At 39.9% G+C, this 14,452-nt stretch overlaps 1 protein-coding gene across 4 annotated transcripts in view; it reads right to left on the bottom strand.

Annotated features, from left to right (window-relative positions):
* The window catches only part of SLC8A1 (solute carrier family 8 member A1), a 439,650-nt gene extending 437,535 nt beyond the window's left edge, over nt 1-2,115 (bottom strand). For 3 of the 4 annotated variants that reach the window (XM_067007716.1, XM_067007713.1, XM_067007709.1), the window contains exon 1: nt 1,924-2,115. Coding sequence is in view for 1 of the 4 variants with exons in the window: in XM_067007709.1 (XP_066863810.1) it covers nt 1,924-1,953 (30 nt within the window). In the remaining 3 variants the exon portion in view is untranslated. The remainder of the gene's footprint in view (nt 1-1,923) is intronic. The other variant, XM_067007708.1, reaches the window with a different exon arrangement.
* Nucleotides 2,116-14,452: the final 12,337 nt, after the last annotated feature.

Genomic DNA, 14,452 nt, shown 5'->3' with positions numbered 1-14,452 from the left:
ATACTAGTGACATAATTTAGAATAACTTTTACATATTGAAAATTGACAAAACTCCTGCTGTGCTGGTGCTGTTCCTTTTGGAAAGCCGGCTGGTATGTAGTGTTTAAATATTTTAAAACCATCCTTTTGTAGGCCTGTTCCACTTTAACTAAAGTTATGACAGCTTAGTTAGCTCTGTTAGTTTAAAAAAAGAAGGCATAGTTTATTCTCTCTCCCTCTCTCTCTCTCCTGCAGATACAGAATATTAGTATTGGCTTGGCTAAAAAGTTTGCTTGTAATAGCTTACAGAAAAACCCAAATGAACGTTTTGGCCAAACCAATATTTTTAAATGAAGTAAAATAGCCTATTTTAGAGATGTGGAAAGGGTTAGTTTGAATGTGTTGTTAATTTAACATGCTGTCAGTTTAAATACACTAGACATGAACAGGAGTAATTTGATGAAAATTTATAATAATAATATTTTAGTGATGATAACATATTCTTACTGAAATAGAACCATGTTTTCTCTTTCCCTGCCACTTTTTTTTGGTATTAGAGAACGTCCACAACTTGAAAGAAACCACTACATAACTAAAGTCAGTTCACCTGTATCCTTTTCCCAGCTATCTAATTTATCCAAAGAACATCTCCTTGGTCAGTATTACAAGCTGTTTTGTTATTTTTTTACACTTGTTTATTAATCATTTTCCATGTCATGTTTTGTCATCAGAGAAGGAAAAAATCATATTCAATTTTTCTTTCTTTTCTTTTTTCCTCACATTCTATCTTAAGATTAAAAAACTTAAGAGTTGGTTCAAATCTTCCTTGAAATATAGACACAATATTCTCAGCAAGAGAAATTTTGAATTTAAATTCCATTATCGTGTGCAAAAATTCTTTTAGTTCAATCTTGAAAACACACACACATTTTATAGATATGACCTGCAATTTTCCCCCCTGACTTTTGTGTTTTGCAGAGGTTCACAGATTTTGCTAACAATTTTAAAAGACCTGCTTAATGATCTAATGATTACAATTTGGTAATTAGCTGGAATAGCATTTCAACATGTAACTGATATGCTTTGGCTGGGTTAACCAGTGTCCTGGAAACTAGACTAGAGTCATAGCGATTCTGATATTGTTCTTGTCTGCATATTCATGCTTTTACTTTGGACCCCGAGACATCTAGCTTTTGTGATTCTGTCACTATCTACCGTTCCCCGAACATCACCGATGGCAAAACTATAGTCATATAGCTTTCCCCTCAAGCTCCATAGTTTTCAGTCATTAGCCAAAAAGAAAGAAAATGTCGAAGGTACCGAGAAAAGTCTAGTGCTTAAAGCTGGTTTCAGCAATTTCAACTTGCGCAAGACCCCACGTTTGTGAAAACAACCCAGGAATCTTTGAACAGGATGTAATCAACCTCCGATCTGCTGAGAAACACTGCAAAAATGACTTCAGCTGCCAAAAATAATAACGTCGTTTACAAGCAAGCAGCTCTTCCTAGGTCTAAGGAAGAACTAGCCACACATGTTAAGTTTATGCTGGATTTGGACGCATAAGCAAGGTAAAGGGCAAATCCTCCCTCCCTCCCCTAAAATACACTGCACCAGAACCCACGAGAAGCTGGGGCTCATTTCAAAGGTGCTGGAAATACTGAGGGAGAGTCGTATCCCCAGAAATCCGAACAGGAACTGACCCCGGGCAAAGGGGTTCTATTTGGGAGCGATTCCATGCTGCCACTTTCCCTCTGTAACCGAGCTGCCCTGTCTTGCGAAGGCAGAGCTGTTAAATACCTCCTAGTCACCAGCCCCAACCCAAATCTTTCTTTTTTTTCCAAAATATTATCTGGCAGCTTCCCTTAAGGGACATCAAGAGCTTGGGAGGGAATAATCACGAATGATCTTTTAGATAACGTTTCATCACAAAAGCCCTGCACCTACCTCTGTGGAGCCGGGCTGATCAGTCCGCATGGGCTGGATGTGAAAAAAGACCCGGGGTGATGGTTTCTCCAAATTTACCAGAAAGAAAGGACCTGGGATGCTTGTCCTTTAAGTGTCTCTAAACATGGTTTGCATAGCTGGATCTCTGCTTATCTGTGCCTTTCGGCTTTCGCTTCCATACATGGATCTGTTCCCAACAGTAACTCCAAGCTGTCGAAAAGAAGCTATCTGGCAGCACTCCGCTTCATCCAACACATGGCTGATAAAAATACACATATAGAGATCCTTCCAGCCAGGCCCATTTCCCACCCCACCATCCTGCCACTATGCCTTTTCGCAAATACACGTTCAGATTGGCATTTTTGCTCTCCAGACATTTAGAGAACAACCAATTTTTACCTGATTCCCACGTAGAGCTTTTAGGAGATGGGTTTCCTGAGCTCTGTGAAAACAGAGATATGATTACAGTTCCTTGCTAGGGTTTTCATCCTTAAAGATTTTAGTGATAAGATATATATGTGAGACCTGAAAAATATTAGGGAACGAATGAATGAATGGCTGACCAATGGATAACGTTGTATAGGGAAGAATAAATACACAAGGTATTTCTTTAACTGGGAATAGTTGTTAATACTCTGGATTGTTTGTCTTAAAGGATAAGGCAGTAGCACCTGGTCAAAGTAGCCAAAATCTCTAGGAGAGGAGGAAGGGCCAGGTTCTTATTTGAACAGCTTCTCACTTAGGATAATTGGGACAGTTCCTACTAAGCGACCAACTAGCATATAGTTTGAGATTCAGGAAATTTATTTTTCTTTAATGTTAAGGAATGTAAACCTGAATGGAATACTAATTACTACATTTGTTAACTGTCAGTGGTACTTTAACTGACACATAACTGTGACCTACATTTTAAGTGGTGGGATGGGTGTGGAGGGGGATAGATCCTGACTGCTCTGTCTAGTAGAGAGGTGAGACGTACTCCCCTAGGAAGTCCCAGTTCTTTTTTTTTTTTTTAATAACATCTTTATTGGAGTATAATTGCTTTACAATGGTGTGTTAGTTTCTGCTTTATAACAAAGTGAATCAGTTATACATATACATATGTTCCCATATCTCTTCCCTCTTGCGTCTCCCTCCCTCCCACCCTCCCTATCCCACCCCTCTAGGTGGTCACAAAGCACCGAGCTGATCTCCCTGTGCTATGCGGCTACTTGCACTAGCTAGCTATTTTACATTTGGTAGTGTATATATGTCCATGCCACCCTCTCACTTTGTCACAGCTTACCCTTCCCCCTCCCCATATCCTCAAGTCCATGCTCTAGTAGGTCTCTTTTGAAATCTAGCTTTTCCGTTTTTAAAGTTCTCTCTCTCTCTTTTCTTTCAATTTGTTGTTACTCGTGCAATAAGAGGTCAAAATACGGAGAGAGAGAGGGACCTTTCAAATAACATTTCCCACTGGTTAACTTTTTCAAATCATGTTAAAACTCTTGTGGAATCTCTTGATAGAAAAAAAGAAGAAAAAAGAAATTTAAGGCATACAGGCAAAATTCATTTTGGTATATTGAAATGGAGCTAATTTGCTTAAAATATTCCAGAGGGAAAAGGGAGGGATGGACAAAACAAGATTAACAAAATGATCATTTTTGCAGGTAGTCTATAGGTACACCTATCAACCTGTGAATAGAGAGGTCATTATATTACCTTCTCTACTTTGTGTAGTTTTTAACATTTCTATAGAAGAAAAAAGAGAGAAGGATACAAAACAGATATATTTATGACAAGTTAGAAAACTCCTAGGTTTTAGTAATCTCTGTGCAACAGCACTAAGGCCAGAACAATAGGCGGCAACAGTGTTTTTTATTAAAAATATTCTGTTATTCCAACCTCTCCCTCCCTCCCTACCAGCAATTTATATATATGCAAATACTATATTTATGTATTTATATAAATATTTATATATTTAAGTATACATTTTATGTATAATATATTATACATTATCTGCATAATAATCGATTCCCTTTATATTATTCTATATCTATATAATAATAATAATAATTTATATCTAGTGAAAATTGAGATATGATATTTAAAAAGCTGACTAAACGTAGCTCAGTGATGGGCTTGGTAGAAGGTGACCTTACCCAGGAGTCATTCAATACCCTCCCTTCCTTGCCTTTTTCTACTATAAAAGTGCAAAAGCAAAACTCTTTTTTCTCCTTGTCCCTTGCAGCTAGGGATGACCATGTAACACCATTCTGGCCAAGCACGTGTAAACAGGAGGCCCTTGGGCATGACTTCAGGAAAGCTTTTATTTATTTGTTACAAAGGGACAGGTTCAGCTTTTACCCATCTTGTCCTTTTACCCCTTCCACCTAGTTCCTTCTGAGAGAGCACACTCAAAGCCTGAAATTGCAGCTGCTGTTTGATGACCAGGAGGGAACAAGCAGGAGGACAAAGGCCTGCAAAGCAAGGAAGGTAGACCAGACAGACGAAAGAATTTCAGTTCTTGCCAGCAATCTTGAGTTGCTGTCGTGATCTTGATCTGCCCACCTCGTACTTCTTGTCAGGAGAGAAATATAAAACCATAATGAATACAAAAGAGTGGATTCTGGATGATGGACTCAGGACGTGAATGGAAACACCATGCTCTGGTCCTCGCTCTGTTACGTACGAGCTGTGTGACATTGGTCACATTACAGTTCTGTTTCTTCATCTGCTAGTTCCTCAAGCGAACCCTAGACCTTCTTACCCTAGAATTATCCTATGAATTAATGTGTGTGGGGTAGCTGCCCACGCTGGAAGGGATGATAGGAATGTAAGGCATTGTTTAGTTAATTTGCAGGGCGGTTGATACATTAGGACCCACAGTGACTACGTGTAACAGGGCACGGGACTCTCCTTTCTGTTCAAAGAATTTGCAGACACTTTGACTGGCTTAACTTAAAACCTCCAGAATTCTTAGGAACCTCCAAGGTATGAGAAGCTTGTATATTCCAAAATGTGTTTGCGCATTTAGGGTTGGCCAAACTGAGTTGGTATGTTCTTGGTGAGGTTGGCTGTGGAAGTGGGCCAGCTTCCTGCCTTAGCTTGGATAATCAATACTCTAGGCCGGGGAGATCTTTCTCAACTCTGGGGGATGCCTTGGGGTGTGTGTATAAGGAAAAGTTCTCTTGTTAAGGAGGTTCCAGGCCTATCATGCTTGCAATGAAAGAGGCTAAATTAGTCTCCTTGAAACTTGTAAATGAGAAAGTCAGGATTTAATGTATTGACATCAATTTGTCTAACTCCATGGAGAAGGATATAGCACAGTGCATCTGGGCACACTCTTTCACTATGGGGTACTTTACACAAGATGTTCCTTTCATTGGAAAGTTCTGCACCTTCCCTCAAAAGTATGTACACATGCATACACTCCACCTTTGTCTGCCAGAAGGACATACCCTCAGGCTTTTAAGATTCAGCTCAGTGTCTCTTCCTTTCTGAAATCTTTCCAGACCTCACCGCCAGGTATTCTAAAGCATATATGGCATATTGTAGGTTTTTCCAACCTCTCCACCCTTGGCTATTAGACTGTGAACTCCTGGAGGACAGGGAAATCATGTTGCTGTCATTAGGGAATGCAAATCGAAACCACAAAGAGATACCACTCCACAAACACTAGGATAGCTAGAATTAAAAAGTCAGATAGCAAAAAAGATAACATGCATGTGGAGAAATCGAACCCTCATACACTGCTGGTGAGAATATAAAATGGCGCAACTGCTTCAGAACACAATTTGGCAGTTCCTCAAACGATGGAACATAGAATTACCATGTAACCCAGCAATTCCATTCCCGAGTATGTACCCAAGAGGAATGAAAACAAATATCAATACAAAAACTTGTACACAAATATTTACAGCAGCATCATTCATTATAGCCAAAAGGTGTAAACCATTGAAATGTTCATTAACAGATGAATGAATAAACAGCATAGGGTATATCTATACAATGGAATATCATTCAGCCAGAAAGAGGAATGAAGTATTGATTCATGCTACAAATGGATGAACTCTGGAAACACGCTAGATGAAAGAAGCCAGTCAAAAGCAAAATGTTGCTTTTGTATTCCCAACACACATCACAGTGTCTGTCATATAGTAACCTTCACAAGCTTGTTGAAGAACTAAATGCGTTGATAAATGAGTGAAAAATGGATAAATGCCAGTTAACTCTCAATGAGTGACCATTAGCCTGGCAGCCCTCCCTACATTGTAAGGTACAAAAATCTCAAAAAGTCCACTGCGCATCTGGATAGAGACTGTCAACTCAAAGGAGACAGAAAAACAGAGCGTCCAAAAATATCAACATTGTTTTGATTTACCTGGGCAGGTTACCTGACCCTTCCAGTTACCTAAAGCAGCAGGCCATGGTGTTAGCACAGATCATTTAGAGTGGATGTCCAACACACAGTATTAGTATTAACGAGGTAGGTAAGGACTGTAATTTTTTAAAAGATCACAGATATTCAATTTTTGGTGATTAAAATATTATTTTTTGTCTAAGCATATGGAGGGAATCTTTTAATAAAGGTTTTTAAGGCACACAGCAAGTTTTCAAAGGGTTTCAAGGCAGATTAATAGCAAAACAACCCATTCTATCTTTCAAGACTAGCAATGAGAAAAAGAGATTAAATACAGTTCTTACTTACCCTTGAAGAACCAGCTCAAATGTCATTTCTTCCAAATAGACTTTCTTGACTTGTTCCCAGAATCACACCTGACATAGTAATTAAATTTTTCCTGTTAGCACAGTGTCCGAACTTCTTCTTTAAAACACCTTTATTGAGATATAACTCACATGCCAGACCATTCACTGAGCTAAAATGTACATACAATTCAATGGTTTTTAATATATTCGCAGATATGTGCAACCATCACCACAATCAATATTAGAACATTTTCATCTCACTCCTATCCTTCCATCCTCCCCAGCTCTAAGGAACCAGTAATCAACTTTCTGTCTCTATGGATCTCCTTATTCTGGACTTTTATATGAATGGAATCATATAATATGTGGTCTTTTGTGACTGGCTTCTTTTTTTTTTTTTTTTTTTTTGCAAAACGTGGCGTTTATTTGGATGCTGAATCAAACCAGTTGTTTAAAAAAAAAATTATAAAATTATGATGCAATCCGGGCAGTGTATCTATTGACATCTAGTCGGTGATACTAAGCAGTCATTCTCATTATTTTATTTTATTTTATATTTTTATTTTTTTTTGAGTATAACTGTTTTACAATAGTGTGTTAGTTTCTCTTTTACAACAAAGTGAATCAGTTATACATATACATATGTTCCCATAACTCTTCCCTCTTTTGTCACCCTCCCTCCCACCCTCCCTATCCCACCCCTCTAGGTGGTCACTAAGTACAGAGGTGAACTCCCTGTGCTATGCTGTAGCTTCCCACTAGCTATCTAATTTACATTTGGTAGTGTGTATATGTCCCTGCCACTCTCTCACATCGTCACAGCTTACCCTTCCCCCTCCCCATATCCTCAAGTCCATGCTCTAGTAGGTCTGTGATTTATTCCCATCCTACCACTAATCTCTTCATGACATTTTTTTTTTTTTTTTTTTTTTTTAGATTCCATATATATGTGTTAGCATATGGTATTTGTTTTTGTCCTTCTGACTTACTTCACTCTGTATGACAGATTCCAGGTCTATCCACCTCATTACAAATAACTCAGTTTCATTTCTTTTTATGGCTGAGTAATATTCCATTGTATATATGTGCCACATCTTCCTTATCCATTCATCTGTTGATGGACACTTAGGTTGCTTCCATGTCCTGGCTATCGTAAATAGAGCTGCAATAAACATTTTGGTACATGACTCTTTTTGAATTATGGTTTTCTCAGGGTATATGCCCAGTAGTGGGATTGCTGGGTCATATGGTAGTTCTATTTGTAGTTTTTTAAGGAACCTCCATACTGTTCTCCATAGTGGCTGTATCATTTTACATTCCCACCAGCAGTGCAAGAGTGTTCCCTTTTCTCCACACCCTCTCCAGCATTTATTGTTTCTAGAGTTTTTGATGATGGCCAATCTGACCGGTGTGAGATGATATCTCATTGTAGTTTTGATTTGCATTTCTCTAATGATTAATGATGTTGAGCATTCTTTCATATGTTTGTTGGCTATCTGTATATCTTCTTTGGAGAAATGTCTATTTAGTTCTTCTGCCCATTTTTGGATTGGGCTGTTTGTTTTTTTGTTATTGAGCTGCATGAGTTGCTTATAAATTTTGGATATTAATCCTTTGTCAGTTGCTTCATTTGCAAATATTTTCTCCCATTCTGAGGGTTGTCTTTTGGTCTTGTTTATGGTATCCTTTGCTGTGCAAAAGCTTTTAAGTTTCATTAGATCCCATTTGTTTATTTTTGTTTTTATTTCCATTTCTCTAGGAGATGGGTCAAAAAGGATCTTGCTGTGATTTATGTCATAGAGTGTTCTGCCTATGTTTTCCTCTAAGAGTTTGATAGTGTCTGGCCTTACATTTAGGTCTTTAACCCATTTTGAGTTTATTTTTGTGTATGGTGTTAGGGAGTGTTCTAATTTCATACTTCTACAGGTAGCTGTCCAGTTTTCACAGCACCACTTATTGAAGAGGCTGTCTTTTCTCCAATGTATATTCTTGCCTCCTTTATCAAAGATAAGGTGACCATATGTGTGTGGGTTTATCTCTGGGCTTTCTATCCTTTTCCATTGATCTAAATTTCTTGTTTTGTGCCAGTACCATACTGTCTTGATTACTGTGGCCTTGTAGTATAGTCTGAAGTCAGGGAGCCTGATTCCTCCAGCTCCATTTTTCGTTCTCAAGATTGCTTTGGCTATTCGGGGTCTTTTGTGTTTCCATACAAATTGTGAAATTATTTTTTCTAGTTCTGTAAAAAATACCAGTGGCAATTTGATAGGGATTGCATTGAATCTGTATATTGCTTTGGGTAATACAGTCATTTTCACTATGTTGATTCTTCCAATCCAAGAACATGGTATATTTCTCCACCTATTTGTATCATCTTTAATTTCTTTCATCAGTGTCTTATAGTTTTCTGCATACAAGTCTTTTGTCTCCTTAGGTAGGTTTATTCCTAGATATTTTATTCTTTTTGTTGCAATGGTAAATGGGAGTGTTTTCTTAATTTCATTCTCAGATTTTTCATCATTAGTGTATAAGAATGCCAGAGATTTCTGTGCATTAACTTTGTATCCTGCTACTTTACCAAATTCATTGATTAGTTCTAGTAGTTTTCTGGTAGCATCCTTAGTATTCTCTATGTATAGTATCATGTCATCTGCAAACAGTGACAGCTTTACTTCTTCTTTTCCTATTTGGATTTCTTTTATTTCTTTATTTTCTCTAATTGCTGTGGCTAGAACTTCCAAAACTAGGTTGAATAAGAGTGGTGAGAGTGGGCAACCTTGTCTTGTTCCTGATCTTAGTGGAAATGGTTTCAGTTTTTCACCATTGAGAACAATGCTGGCTGTGGGTTTGTCATATATTGCCTTTATTATATTGAGGAAAGTTCCCTCTATGCCTACTTTCTGCAGGGTTTTTATCATAAATGGGTGTTGAATTTTGTCAAAAGCTTTCTCTGCATCTATTGAGATGATCATATGGTTTTTCTCCTTCAGTTTGTTGATATGGTGTATCACGTTGATTGATTTGCGTATATTGAAGAATCCTTGCATTCCTGGAATAAACCCCACTTGATCATGGTGTATGATCCTTTTAATGTGCTGTTGGATTCTGTTTGCTAGTATTTTGTTGAGGATTTTTGCATCTATGTTCATCAGTGATATTGGCCTATAGTTTTCTTTCTTTGTGACGTCTTTGTCTGGTTTTGGTATCAGGGTGATGGTGGCCTCGTAGAATGAGTTTGGGAGTGTTCCTACCTCTGCTATCTTTTGGAAGAGTTTCAGAAGGATAGGTGTTAGCTCTTCTCTAAATGTTTGATAGAATTCGCCTGTGAAGCCATCTGGTCCTGGGCTTTTGTTTGTTGGAAGATTTTTAATCACAGTTTCAATTTCAGTGCTTGTGATTGGTCTGTTCATGTTTTCTATTTCTTCCTGGTTCAGTCTTGGCAGGTTGTGCATTTCTAAGAATTTGTCCATTTCTTCCAGGTTGTCCATTTTATTGCCATAGAGTTGCTTGTAGTAATCTCTAATAATCTTTTTGTATTTCTGCAGAGTCAGTTGTTACATCTCCTTTTTCATTTCTAATTCTATTGATTTGAGTCTTCTCCCTTTTTTTCTTGATGAGTCTGGCTAATGGTTTATCAACTTTATTTATCTTCTCAAAGAACCAGCTTTTACTTTTATTGATCTTTGCTATTGTTTCCTTCATTTCTTTTTCATTAATTTCTGATCTGATCTTTATGATTTCTTTCCTTCTGCTAAATTTGGGGTTTTTTTGTTCTTCCTTCTCTAATTGCTTTAGGTGCAAAGTTAAGTTGTTTATTCGAGATGCTTCCTGTTTCTTAAGGTATGATTGTATTGCTATAAACTTCCCTCTTAGAACTGCTTTTGCTGTATCCCATAGGTTTTGGGTCGTCGTGTCTCCATTGTCATTTGTTTCTAAGTACGTTTTGATTTCCTCTTTGATTTCTTCAGTGATCACTTCGTTATTAAGTAGTGTATTGTTTAGCCTCCATGTGCTTGTATTTTTTACAGATCTTTCCCTGTAATTGATATCTAGTCTCATAGCGTTGTGGTCAGAAAAGATACTTGATACGATTTCAATTTTCTTAAATTTGCCAAGGCTAGATTTGTGACCCAAGATATGATCTATCCTGGAGAATGTTCCATGGGCACTTGAGAAAAATGTGTATTCTGTTGTTTTTGGATGGAATGTCCTATAAATATCAAGTAAATCCATCTTGTATAATGTATCATTTAAAGCTTGTGTTTCTTTATTTATTTTCATTTTGGATGATCTGTCCATTGGTGACAGGGGGGTGTTAAAGTCCCCTACTATGATTGTGTTACTGTCGATTTCCCCTTTTATGGCTGTTAGTATTTGCCTTATGTATTGAGGTGCGCCTATGTTGGGTGCATAAATATTTACAATTGTTATATCTTCTTCATGGATCGATCCCTTGATCATTATATAGTGTCCTTCTTTGTCTCTTGTAATAGTTTTTATTTTAAAGTCTATTTTGTCTGATATGAGAATTGCTACTCCAGCTTTCTTCTGATTTCCATTTGCATGGAATATCTTTTTCCATCCCCTCACTTTCAGCCTGTAAGTGTCCCTAGGTCTGAAGTGGGTCTCTTGTAGACAGCATATATATGGGTCCTGTTTTTGTATCCATTCAGCCAGTCTGTGTCTTTTGGTGGGAGCATTTAATCCATTTACATTTAAGGTAATTATTGATATGTGCGTTCCTATTACCATTTACTTAATTGTTTCAGGTTGTTCTTGTAGGTCTTTTCCTTCTCTTATGTTTCTTGCTTAGAGAAGTTCCTTTAGCATTTGTTGTAAAGCTGGTTTGGTGGTGCTGTACTCTCTCAGCTTTTGCTTGTCTGTAAAGGTTTTAATTTCTCCATCAAATCTGAATGAGATCCTTGCTGGGTAGAGTAGTCTTGGTTGTAGGTTTTTTTCCTTCATCACTTTAAATATGTCCTGCCACTCCCTTCTGGCTTGTAGAGTTTCTGCTGAAAGATCAGATGTTAGCCTTATGGGGATTCCCTTGTGTGTTATTTGTTGTTTTTCCCTTGCTGCTTTTAATATGTTTTCTTTGTATTTAATTTTTGACAGTTTGATTATTATGTGTCTCGGCATGTTTATCCTTGGGTTTATCCTGTATGGGACTCTCTGTGCTTCCTGGACTTGTTGACTATTTCCTTTCCTATATTAGGGAAGTTTTCAACTATAATCTCTTCAAATATTTTCTCAGTCCCTTTCTTTTTCTCTTCTTCTTCTGGGACCCCTATGATTCGAATGTTGGTGCGTTTAATGTTGTCCCAGAGATCTCTGAGACTGTCCTCAGTTCTTTTCATTCTTTTTTCTTTCTTCTGCTCTGCAGTAGTTATTTCCACTATTTTATCTTCCAGGTCACTTATCCGTCCTTCTGCCTCAGTTATTCTGCTACTGATCCCGTCTAGAGTATTTTTCATTTCATTTATTGTGTTGCTCATCGTTACTTGCTTCCTCTTTATTTCTTCTAGGTCCTTGTTAACTGATTCTTGCAATTTGTCTATTCTATTTCCAAGATTTTGCATCATCTTCACCATCATTATTCTAAATTCTCTTTCAGGTAGATTGGCTATTACCTCTTCATCTGTTAGGTCTGGTGTGTTTTTATCTTGTTCCTTCATCTGCTGTGTGTTTTTCTGTCTTCTCATTTTGCTTATCTTACTGTGTTTGGGGTCTCCCTTTTGCAGGCTGCAGGTTCGAATTTCTATCTATTTTTGGTGGCTGTCCCCAGTGGCTGAGGTTGGTTCAGTGGGTTGAGCAGGTTTCCTGGTTGGGGGGACCAGTTCCCCTGTTCTGGTGGATGAGGCTGGATCCCATCTCCCTGGTGGATAGGTCCACGTCTGGGGGCGTGTATGGGGATGTCGGTAGCCTTACTGTGATTCTAGGCAGCCTCTCTGCTAATGGATGGGGCTGTAGACCTGTCTCGCTCTTTGTTGGGGATAGGGTGTCCAGCACTGTTCATTGCTGGTCCTTGAGTGAATCTGGGTCTTGGTGTTGAGATGGAGATCTCTGGGAGATTTTCGCCGTTTGATATTACGTGGAGCTGAGAGGTCTCTTGTGGACCAGTGTCCTGAGGTTAGTTCTCCCACCTCAGAGACACAGCCTTGACACCTGGCTGGAGTGCCAAGAGCCTTTAATCCACACGGCTCAAAACAAAAGGGAGAAAAAAGTAGAAAGTCAAGAAAGGAAGGAAGAAAGGAGGAAGGGAGGGAAGGAAGGAAGAAAGGAAGGGAGGGAGGAAGAAAGGAAGGGAGGAAGGAAGGAGGGAATAAAAGGAAGGGAGGGAGGAAGAAAGGAAGGGAGGAAGGAAGGAGGGAATAAAGAAAGGAAGGGAGGGAGGGAGGAAGGAAGGAGGGAATAAAGAAAGGAAGGGAGGGAGGAAGAAAGGAAGGGAGGGAGGAAGGAAGGAGGGAATAAAGGAAGGAAGGGAGGGAGGAAGAAAGGAAGGGAGGAAGGAAGGAGGGAATAAAGGAAGGAAGGGAGGGAGGAAGAAAGGAAGGGAGGAAGGAAGGAAGGAAGGAGGGAATAAAGAAAGGAAGGGAGGGAGGAAGAAAGGAAGGGAGGGAGGAAGAAAGGAAGGGAGGAAGGAAGGAGGGAATAAAGAAAGGAAGGGAGGGAGGAAGAAAGGAAGAGAGGGAGGAAGAAAGGAAGGGAGCGAGGAAGAAAGGAAGGGAGGAAGGAAGGAGGGAATAAAGGAAGGAAGGGAGGGAGGAAGAAAGGAAGGGAGGAAGGAAGGAGGGAATAAAGGAAGGAAGGGAGGAAGGAAGGAGGGAATAAAGGAAGGAAGGGAGGAAGGAAGGAAGGGAGGAAGGAAGGAAGGAGGGAAATAGGAAAAGGAGGGAAGAAAGGAAGAAAGAAAGGGGAGAAGACAAAATAAAGTAGGGTAAAATACAGTTATTAAAATAACAAAATAATTATTAAGAAGAAAAATTTCTATTAAAGAAAAAAAAAAAATGGTCGGTCTAACCCCAGGACAAATGGTGAAAACAAAGCTACACAGACAAAATCTCACACAGCAGCACCCACATACACACTCACAAAAAGAAAAAAGGGGAAAATAATAGTATATCTTGCTCCCAAAGTCCACTTCCTCAACCTGGGATATTTCGCTGTCTATTCAGGTTTTCCACAGATGCAGGGCACTTCAAGCTGACTGTGGAGCTTTCACCCGCTGTTTCTGAGGCTGCTGGGAGGGACCACCCCCTCTCTTTGTTCGCACAGCTCCTGGGGCTCAGCCCTGGACCTGGCCCCGCCTCTGCGCGCAGGTCGTCCGAGGGCGGGGTCAAAGGAGCAGCGTTAACGAAGCAGCTGATTCGTGGTCTCTGGCTTACTCAGGCGGTTGGTGGGGGGGCACGGATGTGGGGCGAGTCCGCGGCGGCAGAGGCCGGCGTGACGCTGCACCGGCCCGAGGCACGCCGCGCGTTTTCCCGGGGAAGCAGTCCCAGGATCCCGGGACCCTGGCGCTGGCGGGCTGCACAGGCTCCCGGGAGGGGCGGTGTGGAGAGTGACCTGCGCTCGCACACAGGCCTCTTGGTGGCGGCAGCAGCAACCGTAGCGCCCCACACCCGTCTCTGTTGTCTGCGCCGACAGCCGCAGCTCGCGCCCGTTTCTGGAGCTCCTTTATGTGGTGCCCTTAATTCCCTTTCCTCGCGCCCCAGGAAGCGAAGAGGCAAGAAAAAGTCTCTTGTCTCTTCGGCAGCTCCGCGCCCGTTTCTGGAGCTCCTTTAAGCGGCGGGCTTAAACCCCTCTCCTCGCGCCCAGGAGGCAAAGAGGGAAGAAAAGGTTT

The sequence above is a fragment of the Kogia breviceps genome, chromosome 11, assembly GCF_026419965.1.
Source record: "Kogia breviceps isolate mKogBre1 chromosome 11, mKogBre1 haplotype 1, whole genome shotgun sequence".
Classification (NCBI taxonomy): Eukaryota; Metazoa; Chordata; class Mammalia; order Artiodactyla; family Physeteridae; genus Kogia; species Kogia breviceps.
This window is presented reverse-complemented; position numbering and strand designations above follow the sequence as displayed.